This window comes from Dendrobates tinctorius, unplaced genomic scaffold (genome assembly GCF_039654945.1).
Source record: "Dendrobates tinctorius isolate UK_male_01 unplaced genomic scaffold, ASM3965494v1 ptg000184l, whole genome shotgun sequence".
NCBI lineage: Eukaryota > Metazoa > Chordata > Amphibia > Anura > Dendrobatidae > Dendrobates > Dendrobates tinctorius.
The window spans coordinates 17,414,661-17,434,183 of NW_027361851.1; the positions used below are offsets into that span (position 1 = coordinate 17,414,661).

Here is a 19,523-nt window from a genome sequence, read left to right on the forward strand (position 1 = left end):
AATGCACCGCAAAATATTCCAAACTATTAAAAAATCTGAGCTCCAGGAGGCAACATGACATCCGCATCAAAGTCAACATTCTAAAACATCACACCTTCCTTTCTGAGTCCTACCATGCGCCCAAACAATAGTTTTCCCCCCACATAATGGGTATTTGCGTTGTCAATAGAAATTGCATTGGGATTTTTGGGGTCCAGTTCTCCTGTAACCTTTGTGAAAGTAAAATAAAAAATGGTGCTAAAAAAACATTTTTGTGTGAATTGTTTTTTTCCCATGGCTCTATATTATAAAATTCTGTGAAGCACCTGGTGTTTCAAGGTGCTCACCACAGATCTAGATAAGGTCCTTAAGGGGTCTAGTTTCCAAAATAGGGTCACTTGTGGGGGGTTTACACTGTTAAGCCAAATCAGGGGGTCTCCAATTGCGACATGGCGTCCGCTAATGATTCCAGACAATTTTGACCTTTAAGGCTGAGTTCACACGTGGCGTTTTTTTCGTGTTTCCGCGGCGGTTTTAACCACGCGATTTTGCTGCGAAAACGCGAAAAATAAGCATCCCATGCATTCCTATGGGATTCCGCAATGCTGTGCTAATGCTGCGGTTTTTACCGCGGCGGAATCGCTTCGCGGTAAAAACCGCAGCATGCTCATTAATTTGCGGAATCGCGGCGATCCCGCACCCATAGGAATGCATTGTTCCGCTTACTTCCCGCATGTGGCTGTGCACACCATGCGAAAAGTAAGCAGAACAATTGCGGATGGTACCCACGGTCCGGAGGAGAGGAGACTGTCCTCCGGGCTTTGGGTACCATATCCCTGTAAAAAATAGAATCTAAAAATAAAAAATATTGTTATTCTCACCCTCCGACGTCCCGCGCAGTCTTCCCGCTTCTCTTCACGCTCTCGTTCCCAGTAGTCCTTTGCGAAAATGCCCGCGATGGCGTCCGTTCTCGCGGGATCGCGAAGTCTCGCGGTCATTCGCGCGACGTCATTGCGAATTACCGCGAGACATCGCAATCCCGCGAGAACGGACGTCATCGCGGGCATTTTCGCAAAGGATTACTGGGAACGGCTGCGCGGGACGTTGGAGGGTAAGAATAACAGTATTTTTTATTTTTTTTTTACATTCTTTTACTATTGATGCTGCATAGGCAGCCTCAGTAGTAAAAAGTTGGTCACACTCGTCAAACACTATGTTTGACGAGTGTGACCAACCTGTCAATCAGTTCTCCAAGCGATGCTCCAGATCGCTTGGAAAACGCTAGCATTTTGCAAGCTAATTACGCTTGCAAAATGCTAGTTTTTCCGCTGGAAAATCGAGGGAATTTAAAATGCGATTTTCCCGCGGACTAGAATTCCGGAATTCTTGCGGGAATTTCCGCGAGAGTTCTGGTACGTGTGCACTTAGCCTAAAAGCCAAATGGCGCGTTTTCCCTTCAGAGACCTGCCATGATCTGAAACAGTGGTTTTCCCCCACATACTGGGTACTGGCCCCTCAGGAGACAATGCACCATACAATTTGTTGTGCAATATCTCGCATTACCCTTGTGAAAATACAATTGGCACTAATAGATTTTTGCAGGAAAAATAAAATTTTTAAATTTCATGACAATGTTATAAATTTCTGTGAAGCACCTGGGGGTTCAAGGTGCTCACCACACATCTAGACAAAGACCTTGAGGGGTCTAGTTAACAAAATGGGTTTACTTGTGTGTGGGGGGGGGTTTCACTGTTTAGGAACATCAGGGGGTATCCAAAGGAGACATGGCCTCTACTAATTATCCCAGCAAATTTTGTATTCAAAAAGTCAAATGTCGCTTTTTCTCTTCATTATCTTTCTCCCACATATATGATATCTAAACTGTGTTCCAAATTATTATGCAAAAAGTTTAGGAGTGATAAGGTTAGAATTTTTTTGTTTGTCATTTAAACTCATTGATGGTGGTGTGTGTCAGGGCTCTTTATATCACTGAAAGCAATTGCAGATACCTGTGCAAATTAGTTTGGCAGGTGTGTCCAAATAAAGGCAAGACTACTTAAGAAGGCTGTTCCACATTATTAAGCAGCCTACATTTTTTGCCAAAATGGGAAAGAAAAAGGATGAGTCGGCTGCTGAGAAGCAACAAATTGTGGAGTATTTAGGTCAAGGCATGACTACAATCAACATTGCCAAGACACTTCATCGTGATCATCGCACAATCAAGAAGTATGTAGCTGATTCCCAGCACAGACGTGTGCGTGCTGATAAGGAAAAATTGAGGACTCTTTCCAACAGGCAATTGCGTCAGGTTAAAAGAGCAGCTGCAAAAATGCCTTGTCATAGCAGCAGACAAGTTTTTGAAGCTGCTGGTGCCTCCGTCCCCCGAACAACAAGATGCAGGGTCCTTCAGAGGTTTGCAGCTGTGCATAAGCCATCCTGTCGACCACCTCTATCCACTACACACAAGCAGAAACGGCTCCAGTGGGCCAAACGATACATGAAGACTGACTTCCAAACTGTTTTGTTCACCGATGAGTGCCGTGCAACGCTCGATGGTCCAGATGGAAGGAGTGGAGGATGGCTGGTTGATGGACACCCCATGAAAACACGGCTAAGGCGCCAACAAGGAGGAGGTGGAGTAATGTTTTGGGCTGGAATCATGGGGAGAGAGATTGTCGGCCCCTTTAGGATCCCTGAAGGGGTAAAGATGAACTCCATAATCTATGTGGAGTTTCTAAAAGAGCACTTCCTGCCATGGTTCAAGAGAAAGAACCGTGCTTTCCGCAGCAACATCATTTTCATGCATGATAATGCACCGTCTCATGCTGCAAATAACACATCTGCATCTCTGGCTGCTATGGGCATAAAAGAGGACAAACTTATGGTGTGGCCACCATCTTCCCCTGACCTCAACCCCATTGATAACCTCTGGAGCACCATCAAAAGGAGTGTATGATGGCGGGAGGCAGTTCACATCTAAGTAACAGCTCTGGGAGGGTATTCTGGCCACATGCAAAACAATTGAAGCACAAACCATCCAAAAACTGACAAATTCAATGGACGAGAGAGCTCAGAAGCTTCTTTCGAACAAGGGGTCCTATGTGCAAATGTAACATCACCTAGAATAAAGTGTTGACTTGAAAACTGTTTGATTTCATTTTGTAATAAGCTGATAATGCTTACAATTTCACAATTGACCTTTTTTGCTCAAAATAAAAATAAAAAGGTAGAAAACTCTGCTGTGCATAATAATTTGGAACATGCATTTTGAGTGTTTCTTATTTTTAAAAAGATACTGTTTTCATAGGCAGTTTGTTCAAAAACATTGCAATTATACTAGAATATTAGATGACTGGAAAATAACTGACTGCAATTCATATAGGTGATTTAGAGAAAATATGAGGGAATATTTTTTGCATAATAATTTGGAACACAGTGTACATGTTCATGGAAACTGAACAACAAATTTTGTGGTCCACTTTCTCTTTTTACCTTTGTGAAAAAAAAATTGGGGTCTAAGGTAAAAAAATTTTGAAAAATAATTTCATTTTTTCCTTACATATTCCATTAATTCCTGTGAAGCATCTAAAGGGTTAATTATCGTCTTGAATGTTTTGACCACTTTGAGGGTGCAATTTATAGAATGGTGTCACTTGTGTATTTTCTGTCATATAAGCCCCTCAAAATCATTTCAAATGTGATGTGGTCCCTAAAAAAAATGGTTTTAAAAATGTTGTTGTAGAAATGAGAAATTGCTGGTCAACTTTTAACCCTTCTAAATTAACAAAAAACATTGCTTCCAAAATTGTGTTGATGTAACGGAGACATGTGGGAAATGTTATTTATTAACTCTTTTTGTGTGATATGACTCTCTGATTTGATTGCCTAAAAATTAAAAATTTGCACATTGCAAACTTTTCGCCAAATTTCCCATTTTTTCACAAATAAACGCAAATAATAACGAAGAAATTTTTTCACTATCATAAAGTACAATATGTCACGAAACAATCTCAGAATCAGTGGGATCCGTTGAAGCGTTCCAGAGTTATGACAAAGTGACATTGGTCAGAACTGTAAAATTTGGCTTGGTCAGAAAAGTGAAACCAAGATAAGGGATGAAGGCGTTATTTGAGTAAAATTGGGTGATTTGAACATTTATTTATTTTTTTTTTACACTTTTCACTATTTGTTAGCCCACTTAAGGGACTTAGACTTGTAATTGTCTGATCGCTTGTGCTACAGACCATGTACATGTTGTACATGTAAAAATCAATGTCTCTTATGAATGTCAGTACTGTTATAACAGGCAGAAGGATTTTAAGCAGACCCCCAGGCATCAAAGCAACCCGTCAGCATCTCACAATAGCGTTTGGAGACGCCAACGGGCAGACTGAATAACGCACCTCTCTGCTGGCGAGCAGTAAATGTCGCTGTCAAAGATTGACAGTGGCATTTAACAGGTTAACAGCTGCTGGTGGTTCTGCTCCACCAGCAGCTGTTAGAGGCAGAAGATAGCGGAATATCTTAGTCATCATCTGCCGGGAAAGATGCAGGCTTAGTAATATAGTCCGGGAGTTGGCATACAATATAACTTCATCACGTCAGTAAGGGGTTAAAAATATATACTTTGCATTGGCATCACATTTTTTTCAAACCTGTTTTTATTTTGTTAGATTTGTTAGTTTGTTAGAAAGGTTATAAGCAATTTTCTCTTTTTTTTTTATTCAACATTATTTTTTACAGACTGATTCAGTTTTGACTTTGAGGTGTTAGTATATCAACTAATACCCAAAGGTGATACCATTTTAAAAATTGCCTGCCATTCTACAGACATGGATCCACGACCATGCCCCTCCTTTCAAGATCTTTTTAAAAAATCTGTCGTTTCTGCTTCAAATGGATTGGATTGAGGCCTCCTTGCATAAAGAGGGAGGGGTGCAGTTCTTTTTTGAAACGTAGGAAAGTTTCATCTCCCTGCTTCCACAACACATTCAGGATATCAAAACTTGTTTTCGACAAACAGTCTGGTATCAAGAGCAACTACTATTAGGAGAGACACCTATTTAGTGATATCTCCGAGAGAACCGCTGCACAGAGACACTTCTGGTTGTTGGGGGTCTACTTTGGTGTCGTTGGGTCATGAGTTTAAAGTTAAACACCCATGTTGGGTGTCCGATATGTAAAAAATGTACCTGTTTCTGACACACTTTCTTCCCCTCTCCTCTTTCAGTTTTTCTTTGTTCTATTCTCCTTTTGTTTTGCCTTCCTCTGGATCAACATGTTAGGGTATGGGTTGAACTAGATGGACTTAAAGTCTCCCTTCAACCTTAAATACTATGTTTTAAAAAATGCAATTTCTGGAATAGATGATCTTACATATATGCCTCAGGTAATGATTGCATTGATATATGTAAGGAAAAAATTTTTACTATTCAATAAAAACAAGGTTTTTGAAAAATTGCACCCCTGGAAGTATGCAAACCTGTTTTTATGAAAACTTAATGTTTCAGATGCTTCCCAGGCAGTATTGCACAGTAGAATCAAAAATGACATTCTTTTAACTAAAACTAGCTTAACTCCTTCATGCCGCAGCCCTTTTTTGTTTTTGCATTTCTGTTTTTCGCTCCCCTTCTTACCAGAGCCATAACTTTTTATTTTTCCGTTAATATGACCATGTGAGGGCTTGTTTTTTGCGGGATGAGTTGTACTTTTGAACGACACCATTGGCTTTACAATGTCATGTACTCGAAAACAGGAAAAAAATTCCAAGTGCGGTGAAATTGAAAAAAAAAGTGTAATTCCAACTATTTTTTTTTACCATGCTCACCAAATGCTAAAACTGACCTGCCATTATGATTCTCTCAGGTCATTACAAGTTCGTAGATACCAAAATACCAAACAAACATGTATGAATAGTTTTTTTTTATTTAAATGGTTAAAAAAATAAAGTTTGTAAAAAAAAAAAAATTTGCATCATTTTCCGAGACCCATAGTGTCTCCATTTTTTGTGATCTGGTGCTGGGTGAGGGCTTATTTGTTGCATGCCGAGCTGTTTTAATGATTCAATTTTGGTGTTGATACGCTCTTTTGATCGCCCGTTACTGTATTTTAATGTAATGTTGCTGCAACCAAAAAAAAAATAATAATTCTGGCGTTTTGACTTTTTTTTCGCTACTCTGTTTACCGATCAGATTAATTATTTTTATATCTTGAAAGATCGGGCGATTCTGATCAGATTGCCTGCATGTAGCAAAAATGCTCACTTGATATGAACATCGACCACCAGGCAGCGCTCATAGCAATCTGGCTATGACAACCATAGAGGTCTGCTGGAGACCTCTGGTTGATATGCCGATCCAGTGACGCACTTTCAGCACGATCAAATGAAATGCTGTTCTCAGAGACTGAAGCGTTTAACTGTAACATGCCCCCTAATCAAGACCGGTGTTGTTCACATCAGTACTGATGAATTGGGGCATTAAACTTCAAATCGCAACTTCAAACAATATTTATTTTTCTCACTTATATAGCACCATTGAATCCACAGGGCTTTACAGACAATATCATCGCTGTCCCTGATAGAGCTCACAATCTAGATTCCCTATCAGTATGTCTTTGGAATGTGGGAGAAAACCCACGCAAACACGGGAAGAACATACAAACTCCTTGCAGATGTTGTGAACCCAGTTATCGCCACAATTATCCGAGGGAATGGTATCACATTGGCCTACTGTTAATGTAGGCAGTGAGGACGAGATAAACAGCAGCTGCTCACTGGCCGCAGCCAAATGCACCAATGTCACGTCGCTCAAAAAAGCTGGAGGCGTATACACAATGCTGTTATTTCAATTGGAGTCCTAAATTGTTACAATCCCTTTAAGAGTAGAGAGTAAAACTAAACTGAATTACCAATGTTGCCTATTTAACCAATAGAAAGAGTATCTGGTGAGGTAGAGCATAAACTTCCACACTTTTTTGACACTGTGATATACTTAGACCTCTTTGGCCTTGATCCTAAAAGCTTCAGGCAATACTGAGCAGGAATCTCCTGGCTGAAGTCCAGACTACAGTCCTAAGTGTCATGGCAATCTCCACAGCCATAGGACTTGTAATGTCAGATCTCTAACAGCACCTGTTGTAACAAGTAGTTGCATCTAAACAACAGCCAATGACCATTTCATTAAGCACTAAAAGAGGAGTGTAAATGACATACTCGAGGTATTTTCAAATGTGTTAATGCTTGTGTACAGTGAGACGGATCGTAGCTCCCTGTGATACGGATTGGAAAACAAAACAAGGCAGGAACGCTCCGACATAAAGAGGAGTGAAGCATTTAAAGGAACAGCAGTGGGTAATACAGAGAAATGGTTTGTGGATCTTTATGAACAGATATTTGACAAAGTAGTGTCCATGAGAAAAGCATCCCATATACTAACATTACAGGGGTGCTCCAGAATAAAACAGCTGCTCTCAAGAACACAACATCTGTAACTGCACACAAGACAGTTCATGTAGAGTGACGTAAGAGGTAAGACAATTCACCACAGGACCAGTTAGTAGTCCCACGCCATTTCATTAAAACGAGTGAAAAACTGCAGGAGTTTTGACGTCAGAGACTTCTAAAAGTTAAAGGGTTCATTTTTCCCCACTCATTTCTGCATCATGTGGTGATGGGGGCTGGTGCTGTCACATCTACAGATATTATCTGCGTGGTAACAAGCGCGCGCGCCGTATTACGGCTTTATAAATTTGGGAGTTGAACCTGAGATTTAATAATTCAAAAAGGATTCAAAAGGAAAAGCCCGAGTGTGGAAACCATCACAGCTGCTGTGAGAAATGCAGAACCTGCACAAAACCCCAATTTTCAAGCAGATTGACCGTTCTGAAAGATAAGAAAGGGTTGTCCTGGGCCATGCTGCCTCTAGGCCCTTTATAGGAGAGGAATCGGATACTCGCAAGAGAATAGTGCATGCTGCAATATTATTCACACGTACACTCGGTCCAAGTAGGAGAGCTGTTATCTGACACAGCCCTATTGATTTACATTGGTCAGTACTCCTCTGAAGCCGACCTTAGCAGCATGAAATCCTGCACAGCTCACCCATCCATGCACTGTCTGTAAAGTGGGGCTCCCCTCACAGAATATGGAGATAGGCCAAGTACACCCCCTGCTGGCTGTCTTGCAGATAACAGCTGTAGTTTTTTTATTAGAATCCTCTATACATTAACTCGTTTCCAGGACGTGTTTCTTTAACTTACTGACCTATAAGGGACTAATGTCACCGATTTTAGGCAGCCTTATCTGGGGGCAAAACCAGTAAATTCAATGTTGGTCAGAAAATGCACTTTTATTGTCTGAAGAGCATGTGGAGGAGACCTGGCATACATGAGTCAGTCAGCAGCAGATGACAGCTCATGAATACTAAGGACTCCCGAGTATGTCACAGACTACAGCACTCGGCTCCTGGCACAACTCATTTTATGACAATAGCAATCATTGTGTATCAATACTTTACACTGCACTCGGGTAGGACTGCACAAAGCGTGAGACAGATTCCTTTTTGGATCTCCAATTTACCTTTGATTCAGGTTTAATATCTTTTGCTGCAATTGACACTTCAACATCCATCAATTCTTCATCTTCACTTTCGCTTCTCAAATCTTGCGCCGATTTCTTTAACACACATTTTATGGGAGAATCGGCGTCTTCTTCGGATGATTTACCATTTTTTTCTCTCAGCAGACGTTCATTACTTTAAAAGAGAAAAGATAACTCACAAGGAAACACGGGTATTACATACCAGGTAATGTGTTTTTTCATGAGACATGACAGCACCACGAGAGAGGGGATCCGCCCAGCGAAGACAGGAAACCTTCAAGATAAAAGGGGCGGCTCATCTTTCAGCATCAGTTGTTTTACAGAGCACGAGAGGAACTCCGCAGGTTAGTGTACACATAAATAATACATCCTTTACACTTCTAAATTTCCAACACCGAAGGGAGTGTATAATGCTAATAATGCACCCAACTAATGACGTGATCAATAGGGAGGGAATATAAGGGTGCCGTCATGTCTCATGAAAAAACACATTACCAGGTATGTAATACCTGTGTTTTTCCATTCTACAAGACGGCACCACGAGAGAGTTACAGAGATTTGTGTTCTCTTTAGGGAGGGATCACTGCTTGTAAGGCCTGTTTCACACTTCCGTTTTTTCAAATCCGTCAAAATCCGTTGTTTTCCGTAAAAAAACGGATCCGCCATATTTTGCAGGATCCGTTTTTTTTGTCCCATAGACTTCCATTACGGTTACCGCGGATCCGTCAAAAAAACGGATCCGTTTTTAAAAAAACGGATCCGTTTGCATCAGTTTCCGTCAAAAAAACGGAAACGGATCCGTTTGGCGGACACAAAAACGGAAGTGTGAAACAGGCCTAACACTCTTCTCCCGAATGTGAGATCAGAGGTAGCAGATAGGTCTAACCTATAATGTTTGAAATAGGTAGACGGAGAGGACCATGTGGCCGCCTTACAGATTTGGTCGATGGAGGCGTCAGTTCTCTCTGCCCAGGACGTCGCCATGGCCCTCGTGGAGTAGGCTTTTAGGCCCTCTGGAACAGCTCTGTCTGCACTACTAGACGCTAGCATGATGGCCTCTCTCACCCATTATTATTATTATTATTTAATGTTATAGCGCCATTTATTCCATGGCGCTTTACATGTAGGGAGGGGTATACATAAAAACAAGTACAATAATGTTGAACAATACAAGTCATAACTGGTACAGGAGGAGAGAGGACCCTGCCCGCGAAGGCTCACAATCTAGCTATAGTCTGCTTAGAGGCTTTAAGGCCTATTCTTGCACCCTGGTATGAGCAAATAAGGCCCTCTGCTTTCTCCAGGGACTTGTCATCTCTAAATACTGCAGGATACATCTCCTAACATCTAAGCAATGAAGTCTGTCCTCCTTCTGGTTACCGGGGTTAGGACAAAAGGATGGTAAGACTATCTCCTGAGTCCTATGAAATTTTGAAACCACCTTGGGAAGGTATGCTGGGTCTAATTTTAATATAACTCTATCGTCCATGACGTGAGTGTATGGAGGGTCTGCTGATAGTGCGTGTAAGTCCCCAACTCTACGGGCCGATGTGAGTGCCACTAATAAGGCTGTGTTTAAAGTCAAGACTTTTTCTGACATTTCGTTTAGCGGTTCAAACGGACTTTCTGTCAGAGATGATAGGACTAAATTTAGATCCCAGGGAGGAGGAGTAGGGGACGGGACAGAGTCAGCTCTAGAACAGGCCCGGATAAACCTGGCCACCCATCTATTGTTAGCCAGGTCGCAGTTGAATAAGGCTGCCAGGGCTGAGACGTGTACTTTGAGGGTGCTGACAGCTAACCCCATTTCTAAACCTTTCTGCAGAAACTCCAGTACTGCCCCTATCAGGACTTCCCCCTCCCGTATTGGGCCTGAGGTAGATAAAAAAAAATTCCAAATTCTTCCATAAATTTTTGTAGTCACTGGTTTTCTGCTACTGAGCAAGGTGGATATTAACCCCGCTGAGAAGCCTTTTTTCTCTAACAGTGACCTTTCAAATTCCAGGCTGTCAAATGGAGCCTGGACTTCGGAGGGTGATTGAAGGGACCCTGTGTTAGAAGGTCGTGGTCCTCTGGGAGCACCCATGGGTCCGTCACCGACATCACTCTCAGCCAGAAGAACCATGGTCTTTTCGGCCAAAAGGGAGCCATCATAATTATTTTGGCTTGGTCCTCCCTGATCTTCCTCAGAACTGCTGGAATGAGGCATATAGGAGGGAAGGTATACAGGAGACCTGGTGTCCACTTTATCCTGAAGGAGTCTACTGCCAATGGCCTGTCTGCTGGACTTAGGGAGCAGAATTTTTGAGGCGAAAAGATCTATGATTGGTTTTCTCCACATATGCGCAATCCGTTGAAAAATGGACTCTTTTAGGCACCATTCTCCTTGCCTCAAGTGGTTCCTACTCAGAAAGTCTGCCTTCAGGTTGTCTACGCCTCGGATATGCAGGGCCGATAATGAAAGGAACTGGTGTTCTGCTAGAGTCATGATCCTTTTTGCTATTTGCATCAGGGACTGAGAACGGGTGCCCCCTTGGTGGTTCACATATGCGACCGCTGTTCGGTTGTCCGATAGGACTCTCACATGATGTCCTCTTAGGTGTGTCAATAATCCTTCCAGTGCCCTTTCGATTGCTAGTAGCTCCCAATCGTTCGAGGATAGATTTCTTTCCTCCTGGGCCCAGGGATCCTGGAGCCATAGTGTGTCTAGGTGGGCTCCCCACCCCCAAGGACTGGCGTCCGTTATGACTACTTTGGAGGCTGTGTATGTCCAGGTTACTCCTCTTGGAGAGGACTCTATCTGTAACCACCACCTGAGTGACTGGAGTACAGGGTCCGGGAGGGTGAGCTTCTGCGCTAACTGCCCCTGAAGCCTCAGGTCGTTTTTTAGCACACACCACTGAAGTTCTCTTGTGTGGAACTGGGCCCATTTTACCGCTAGTATGCAGGTTAAGGACCCCAACACTGACATGATCCTTCTCAGAGTCATTTCTGGTTTTTTTTTAATGTTGCCCTGATTAGATTTTTAATCTTCTCTTCTTTCTCCTCTGGCAGGCGACACTCCTGTACCACCGAGTCCACTGGTAAGTCTAAGAAATTCTGGATCATTGCTGGTTCCAGCTTGGATTTTTTGAGGTTCAGCTGCCAACCCAGGGTCTGTAGTGTCTCCATCACTATTTTGACTTGTTCTTGACAGTGAGAGGAATTTCTTACCATATCTGGATGACTTCATGATAGTGGGATCACCAGAGTGTCTTTTTCCCTGAGATGCGCTGTGACCTCTGCAACTAATTTTTGTGAAGACTCGGGGGGCTATTGCTACACCAAAGGGCAGAGCCATGAATTGAAAGTGACACCACAGATACCTTATCTGGACCGCCACTCAGATATTTGCGTACTTGTTGCCGGACCAGGACATGATAGTAAGCATCCTTGAGGTCCAGAACTGCCATGTAGCACCGAGGAAAGAGGAGCTTCACCGCTGACCTTATCGTTTCCATCTTGAATGATGGGACTATCAGATATTTGTTGAGTCTTTTCAAATATATAATCGTACTCCAGGAATTGTCTGGCTTTTTTAGGAGACAAAGGAGGGAGTAAAACCCTTCCTTCTTTTCCTTTTCCGGAATTTCTTCCAGGACATGTTTTTCTAGAAGTGATAATACTTCCCCCTTCCAGACTTTCTTGTTTTTCTTGAGATGACTGCACTGGAGTCTGCATGTATCTTCGTGGCGGCCAGTGGTGGAATCTTAATTCCAAACCCGACCCTACAATTTGTCAGATCCAGGTGCTGGATGAGATCCTCTCCCAGGCTGGGAGGAAGTGAGAGAGGCTTCCCCTCACCTGAGAAGGACCGTCACAGAGGGTTTTTTGGCGTCTTTGGAGGGCTTGCCGGAATAGAAGCCTCTCCCACCTCTGGATCGTTTGTCAGAGTTGTTTCTGTCTCGATCCCTGTACTGCTGTCTTCTGAATTTTCGGCCCTTCTGAAAGGAGCACCAAAAGACCTGAAATGGCTGTTTTGGGAAATTCTTTTTGTCGCTGGCTTTCTCCAATACGTCATCCAATGCCGGTCCAAACAGGAAATTTCCCTCACATGGCAGAGAGCAGAGTTTCACCTTTGCCTGTGTGTCCCCCGGCCAGCATTTGAGCCATACTGCACAGCGTGCTACATTGGTTAATGCTGCTGATTTTGCTGTTAGCCTGGCTGAATCTGCTGAAGCCTCAGCGAGAAAGACTGCCGCTGCTCTGATGGCCGGCAATGCTTCCAGAATAGACTGCCTGGGGACTCCTTGCTCTAGCTGATCCTCCAGGTTGTCAACCCATATTTTTAGGGACCCGGCCACACAAGTGGCCGTGATGGGGGGCCTTAGTGCCTCAGCCGAGGCCTCCCAGGTTGTTTTAAGACAATTGTCTGTCTTTCGGTCCAGAGGTTCTTTTAGAGAACCTAAATCCTCAAAGGGTAGGGAGGATTTCCTGGCGACTTTTGATATCGCTACATCAATTTTTGGAGCTCTATCCCAGGACGAGGATGCCTCTTCCTCCTTTTTAGGGAATTGATTATCTGGGACGACTTCTCTGGTTTTTCCCATTCCCGTTTTAGGAGTGCTTCTAGCTGTTCATTAATAGGGAAGGCTCTACGTTTTTTCTTTTGCAGTCCACTAAACATGAGCTCCTGAGCTGTCTTTTTTGCTCGCTCATCTACCAGCCCCATGGTAGACCGGATTGCCGTTATAAGCTTATCTGTAGCTTCTACTGGGAATGCGTCTTCGTCAGAACTACTATCCGAATAGCGGGTTTTATGTGAGTCCTCCTCTGACCCTGTGTCGTCCTCCTGAGAGACCACCGAGGGGCTGGATCTATTTCTAGTCTTGCTATCCGTATCTGCTGATTGTAATGCCCTCACTGATTTGCAAACCTCTGTTTGAATTAGGGATCTCAGACAGTCAGAGAATGAGGGAGTCTCTTCCGCTACTGTCTTGTTAATACAATCCTGGCACAATCTTTTATTCCATGATGCTCCTAGGGGACTATTGCATAAAGGACATTCTTTATTTTTAGATTTTTCCCTACTCTTCTTAGGGACCTCCTATACTCCACCCCGCCAATGTATGTAAAAAGAGGGGAGATGGGAGAGAGGAGACAAGGGAGAGAGAGAGAAGGAGAACAGACATTAGAGTGCTGGACTCTCTCAAAGCTCACTCACCACTCGGACGCTTCACAGAACGGGTACCGGATCTGGAGGCTGACTGGTCTTCTCACTGTCTCCCAAAGAGACTAGGGACCCCTCCTTTTTGCGGTGACGATCTGCCCGTGCGCTGCCCGAGCGGCACCCACTGCTGCGGCGTGTCTGGCTCTTCTCCTCTGAGCGCGACCGCCTCTCCTTCGCCTCCTGGCATGGTTGTAAGTGCTCTGGCGAAGGGCTCTCCAGTCTATAAACTGCTTAGCTGCTGCTGTTTTGTGATGAGAGCAGTCATATCCAACCCAATAATGGTGTGGTGACGCCTGCCAGCACTTCCTGTTGCCTTTAAATAGCAGAATTCTCCCTTTTTTTTCCTAATTAATTGGCACACCTGGTTGATCCTGCACCTGCCAGCCGCTTGCGCTTCCTGGTTATGCCCCCACGCCTGCGCACTACAGCTGGCCTATGCGCGCACCCGGCAGCCACACCTGGTGCGCGCTCTCCACCGGAGCCTGCGCCCCCTCAGGTGCACGTGCCTCCCGGGTGTCGCAGACTCTACTTCCGGTGTGCGCTCCCAACCTCTCCGCTGCGTGCACCCGGATTTTACTGCTGGATCGCGCGCCGCCTGCTGCTGCCCTCCAGTGCCCGCTCCCAGCTCTGACCGCTGTCCGCATTCAGGTGTCCCCATTAGCTGCGCGTGCCCGGCTTTTCCCCTTCCGGTACGCGCCCAAGTCACCGCAGCGTTCCCATGCTGCTATCGCCATGAAACCTGCTGCTGCTGCCCTCATACCTGCGGCCCCCATGGACCTGGTCATCTGCGGAAGGCTCTACACTGCGCAGGTACTCTTTTCCTGGGCAGCCACGGTGTCCGACCTGCGCTCGACAGGGAGGTATCTCCAAAGGGTCCTCCGAGGAGACTTTCATCTGCCCGGCACCGATGTGCCTCACGGGCTGCATGGCCACTAGTATTCGACAGGGAGGGACACAAAGTGGCCTCCGTGGACATCTATGGGGCATGTCGGTCAACGGGGAGGGTACACGTAACGTGTCTCCGAGGTCTAGACTTCACCCAGGCATCTGCCTCACGGGCTGTGGCCATGCACTCGCTCAGGGGGGACATAGGAATATATGGCCCCCGAGGCGACTACCGGTACCTGGTGACGGGTGTAGCAGACCAGTGTCTGCCAGTAATCACCCGACCCAGGCATCCTCTTTCTTTTTTCAAGAATCTTCAAGAGGTATTCATCTTGAGGGTTCCCCATCGAACAGGAAACCAACTGATGCAGAGAGAGGAGCCGCCCCTTTTATCTTGAAGGTTTCCTGTCCTTGCTGGGCGGATCCCCTCTCTCGTGGTGCCGTCATGTAGAATGGAAAAAATATTATATACAAAGGAGGTTGCAGTGAACTAGCCCATATATAAGGGTTGGCTACAAATGTAATGCTTCATAAAGGAACAGGACTGTAGTTAAAAACAAACCCCACAAAAAAAATAAATAAATTAAAAGGGGTTTTCCCAAGCATAGGACATGATATGATATTAACAGCTGATCCTGAGAATTAAGCAGCATTGTAGCTGCTGCTCCATCACCGATGCTCCCAGCACATCAACAATACCAACTTCTTCCACTACACAAAACAGCAACGCTTGGCAGTCCAAGGCAAGCAAGACTAGCCCACTGCACAACCACTCACCTTTTCCCTTTGATGCAAGATTTATTTTCTTTAGGTCCAAGCTCAGTCTCAGCTAATTGGTTTTCTTTCTTTATAACGGCTTCTGCTTTGGGTTGAAAAAACGACCTGGAGAGTAAAAGTAAAAGGTCAAATTATTAAAACCTCAAGTTCAAATATAATCATCTATCCAGAGAATGAAATTTAACCCCTTTCCTACATTGGACGCAATATTCCGTCCATGTGACCTGGGCCCCAAGTCCCATGGACGGAATATTACATCATAGCGATCAGCGGCGCCCACATGGTGAGCGCCGCTGATCGCGGTTGGGTGCCTGCTGATTATTACAGCTGACACCTGGCACAATGTGTCAGGGGCTGTCACGGACCGCCCCCGACACGTTAACCCCTTGCACACCGCGATCAAAAACGATCGCGGTGTACCGGGGGTTAAAAGGAAGCACCGACAGGGAGGGGGCTCTCACCGTGCTTCCCTGAGTCCCCCACAGCAGCGCAATGTGCAGCGCTGCTGCGGGGGGCTCTTTCCCTGCAGGTCCCTGGATCCAAGATGGCGACGGGGACCTTCGGGGGCCTGCAGGGAGCTGACTTCCTCAGTGCCTGCAAAGCGCAGGCATGAGGAAGTCTGCGTCTATGCCTGTGACAGATCGCTGATCTGTCACAGTGATCTATGATGTGACAGATCAGCAATCTGTCACAGAACAGTTATGTCCCCCCTGGGACAATGTAATAATGTTAAAAAAAAAAGTGTAAAAATAATTTAAATCGCTAAATAAATTTTAAAAAAATTCCCTAATAAATTTATTTTTTGGAAATAAAAAAAAAAAAAAAAAGTACACATATTTGGCATCGCCGCATCCGTAACGACTCGCCCTATAAAACTGTCCCATTAGTTAACCCCTTTAGCGAACCCCTTAAAAAATAAAAATAAAAAACGAAGCAAAAAAGTCATGATTTATTATCATACCACCGAATGACTTCATTCCTCCGGGCATGCGCACTATAAAAATGCTGATCCTGCAGCACAAAAAAACGTTACATGGTCCGTCCAGGCATCTCGGTGGACGCAAAAAAAATTGACGGATCCGCAAAAAAACGGATTCAACAGATGGCCATTCGTCAAGATCCGCCAGTAATGCAAATCAATGGGGGAAAAAACGGATCCGCCAAAAAAATGGCTGATCCGTTTTTTTTGCAAAAATGGTGGATTTTGACTGATGGTCAAAAACGGAAGTGTGAAACAGGCCTAAGGGGTGTGTTGGGGTTAGGGTTGGAGTTATAATTGTGGGGATTCCACTGTTTGGGCACATCAGGTGCTCTCCAAATGCAACATGGCGTCTGATCTGAACTCCAGCCAATTCTGCGTTGAAAAAGTCAAATGGTGCTCCTTCCCTTCCAAGCTCTGCCATGCGCCCAAACAGTGTTTTACCCCCACATATAGGGTATCAGCCTACTCAGGACAAATTGCAAAACAACTTTTGGGGTCCAATTTCTCCTGGTACCCTTAGGAAAATAAAAAATTGGGGGCAAAAATATCATTTTTGTGGAAAAAAATTATTTTTTTATTTTCACGCCCGGGCGTTATAAACTTCTGTGAAGCACTTGGGGGTTCAAAGTGCTCAACACACATCTAGATAAGTTCCGTGGGGGGGTCTAGTTTCCAAAATGGGGAAATTTGTGGGGGGTTTCCACTGTTTAGGTACATCAGGGGCTCTCCAAAGGCAACGTGACAACCGCAGACCATTCCATCAAAGTCTGCATTCCAAAACGTCACTACTTCCCTTCCGAGCCCTGACATGTGCCCATACAGTAGTTTTCTCCCACATATGGGGTATCCGCATACTCAGGACAAATTGCAAAACAACTTTTGGGGTCCAATTTCTCCTGGTACCCTTGAGAAAATAAAAAAATTGGTGACTAAAAGATCATGTTTGTGGAAAAAATACGATTTTTTTATTTTCACGCCCGGGCGTTATAACCTTCTGTGAAGCACTGGGGGGTTCAAAGTGCTCACCACACATCTAGATAAGTTCCTTGGGGGAGTCTAGTTTCCAAAATGGTGTCATTTGTGGGGGGTTTCCACTGTTTTGGTACATCAGGGGTTTTTCAATCGCGACATGGTGTCCGATCTCAATTCCAGCCAAAAAAGTCAAATGGCGATGCTTCCCTTCTGAGCTATGCCATGCGCCCAAATAGACGTTTACACCCACATATGGGGTATCAGCGGACTCAGGACAAATTGCACAATAACTTTTAGGGTCCTGTTACCCTTGGAAAATAAAAATTGGGGGTGAAGAGATCATTTTTATGGAAAAAATATGATTTTTTAATTGTACCGCTGTACGTTAACGTCTGTGAAGCCCTTGTGGGTTCAAAGTTCTCACCACATATCTAGATAAGTTCCTTGGGGGGGTCTAGTTTCCAAAATGGGGTCACTTGTGGGGGGTTTCCACTGTTTAGGTACATCAGGGGCTCTCCAAACGTGACATGGCGTCCGATCTGAATGCCAGCCAATTTTGCATTGAAAAAGTCAAACGGCGCTCCTTCCATTCTGAGCTCTGCCATGCGCCGAAACAGTGGTTCCCCCCAACATATCAGGTATCCGCGTACTCAGGACAAATTGCACAATAACTTTTCCAGTCCAATTTCTCCTGTTACCCTTGGTAAAATAAAAAAAATTGAACCTGAAGTATTTTTTTTGTGAAAAAAAGTTAAATATTCATTTTTATTTTTTTTTTTAAATATTCAAAAAAATTCCTGTGACGCACCTGAAGGGTTAATAAACTTCTTGAATGTGGTTTTGAGCACCTTGAGGGATGCAGTTTTTAGAATGGTGTCACTTTTGGGTATTTTCTATCATATAGACTCCTCAAAGTGACTTCAAATGTGATGTGGTCCCTAAAAATAAAATGGTGTTGCAAAAATGAGAAATCGCTGGTCAACTTTTAACCCTTATAACTTACTAACAAAAAAAAATTTTGGTTCCAAAATTGTGCTGATGTAAAGTAAACATGTGGGAAAAGTTATTAAGTTTTTTGTGTGCCGTATCTCTGTGATTTAAGGGCATAAAAATTCAAAGTTGGAAAATTGCGAAAGTTTAAAAATTTTCGCCAAATTTCCATTTTTCTCACAAATAAACGCAAGTTATTTGAATGAAATTTTACCACTGTCATGAAGTACAATATGTCACGAGAAAACAATGTCAGAATCACCGGGATCCATGGAAGCGTTCCAGAGTTATGACCTCATAAAGGTACAGTGGTCAGAATTGTAAAAATTGGCCCGGTCATGAACGTGCAAACCACCCTTGGGGGTGAAGAGGTTAATTCCGTATACCATGAGTACATCTCGAGTCAGCTACAACAGCACACACTTGAACAGATTGGCTGCCATTTTGGCTCACATGCCCATACCCCTTAGAGGACATCTTGCAGATTGTGAGCCGTCGCGGACAGGGTCCTCTCTACTCCTGTACCAGTCGTGACTTGTATTGTTTAAGATAATTGTACTTATTTTTTATTATGGATACCCCTCCTCACATGTAATGTGCCATGGAATAAATGGTGCTATAATAATAATATGCACCGGAGCGATCATCACGAGGCAACCACTTTAATTCTTTTTTATGACTCTAAGTCAGCACAAGCATACATGTCCGTTATTACAGTAGCATCCAAATATTCAAAGCAATGTACTTCCAGACATAAAAATGTACCGTGCAATCCCGGAAGGGACGACACTTCAGAAGGGGCAATGAGGAAACATATCAGTATAGATAAAAGAAAATAAAAACAATACAGCTTTATTTAATACTAGGGTGATCTAGGAGAAGCCCAGTGCTGTATATAAACGGCATTTTACCCTAAACGTGACCACAAACTCTGTCGCTGCACAGAACATAAGAAGCTTAAGCCATTTCACATAAACAATGTATTTTTTAATCTATTAGGTTTATAACATGTGATTTGCACCCACTACCATGATCTTCTTTCAAAGGGTGTTAACTAGCTTTTAGATTTGTGAAGTCTCAAATCTCTGCAGCTGTCAGATGCGCTCTCAAGCCCTTCTGAGTGACATGAA

At 43.9% G+C, this 19,523-nt stretch overlaps 1 protein-coding gene across 6 annotated transcripts in view; it reads right to left on the bottom strand.

Moving 5' to 3' along the window:
• The window catches only part of LIG1 (DNA ligase 1), a 314,922-nt gene that overhangs the window by 243,069 nt on the left and 52,330 nt on the right, over nt 1–19,523 (bottom strand). For all 6 annotated transcript variants that reach the window (XM_073552127.1, XM_073552126.1, XM_073552125.1 and 3 more), the window contains 2 exons: nt 15,450–15,554; nt 8,558–8,732 (listed from right to left, as the gene is read on the bottom strand). In XM_073552127.1, the coding sequence (XP_073408228.1) occupies nt 8,558–8,732; nt 15,450–15,554 (280 nt within the window). The remainder of the gene's footprint in view (nt 1–8,557; nt 8,733–15,449; nt 15,555–19,523) is intronic.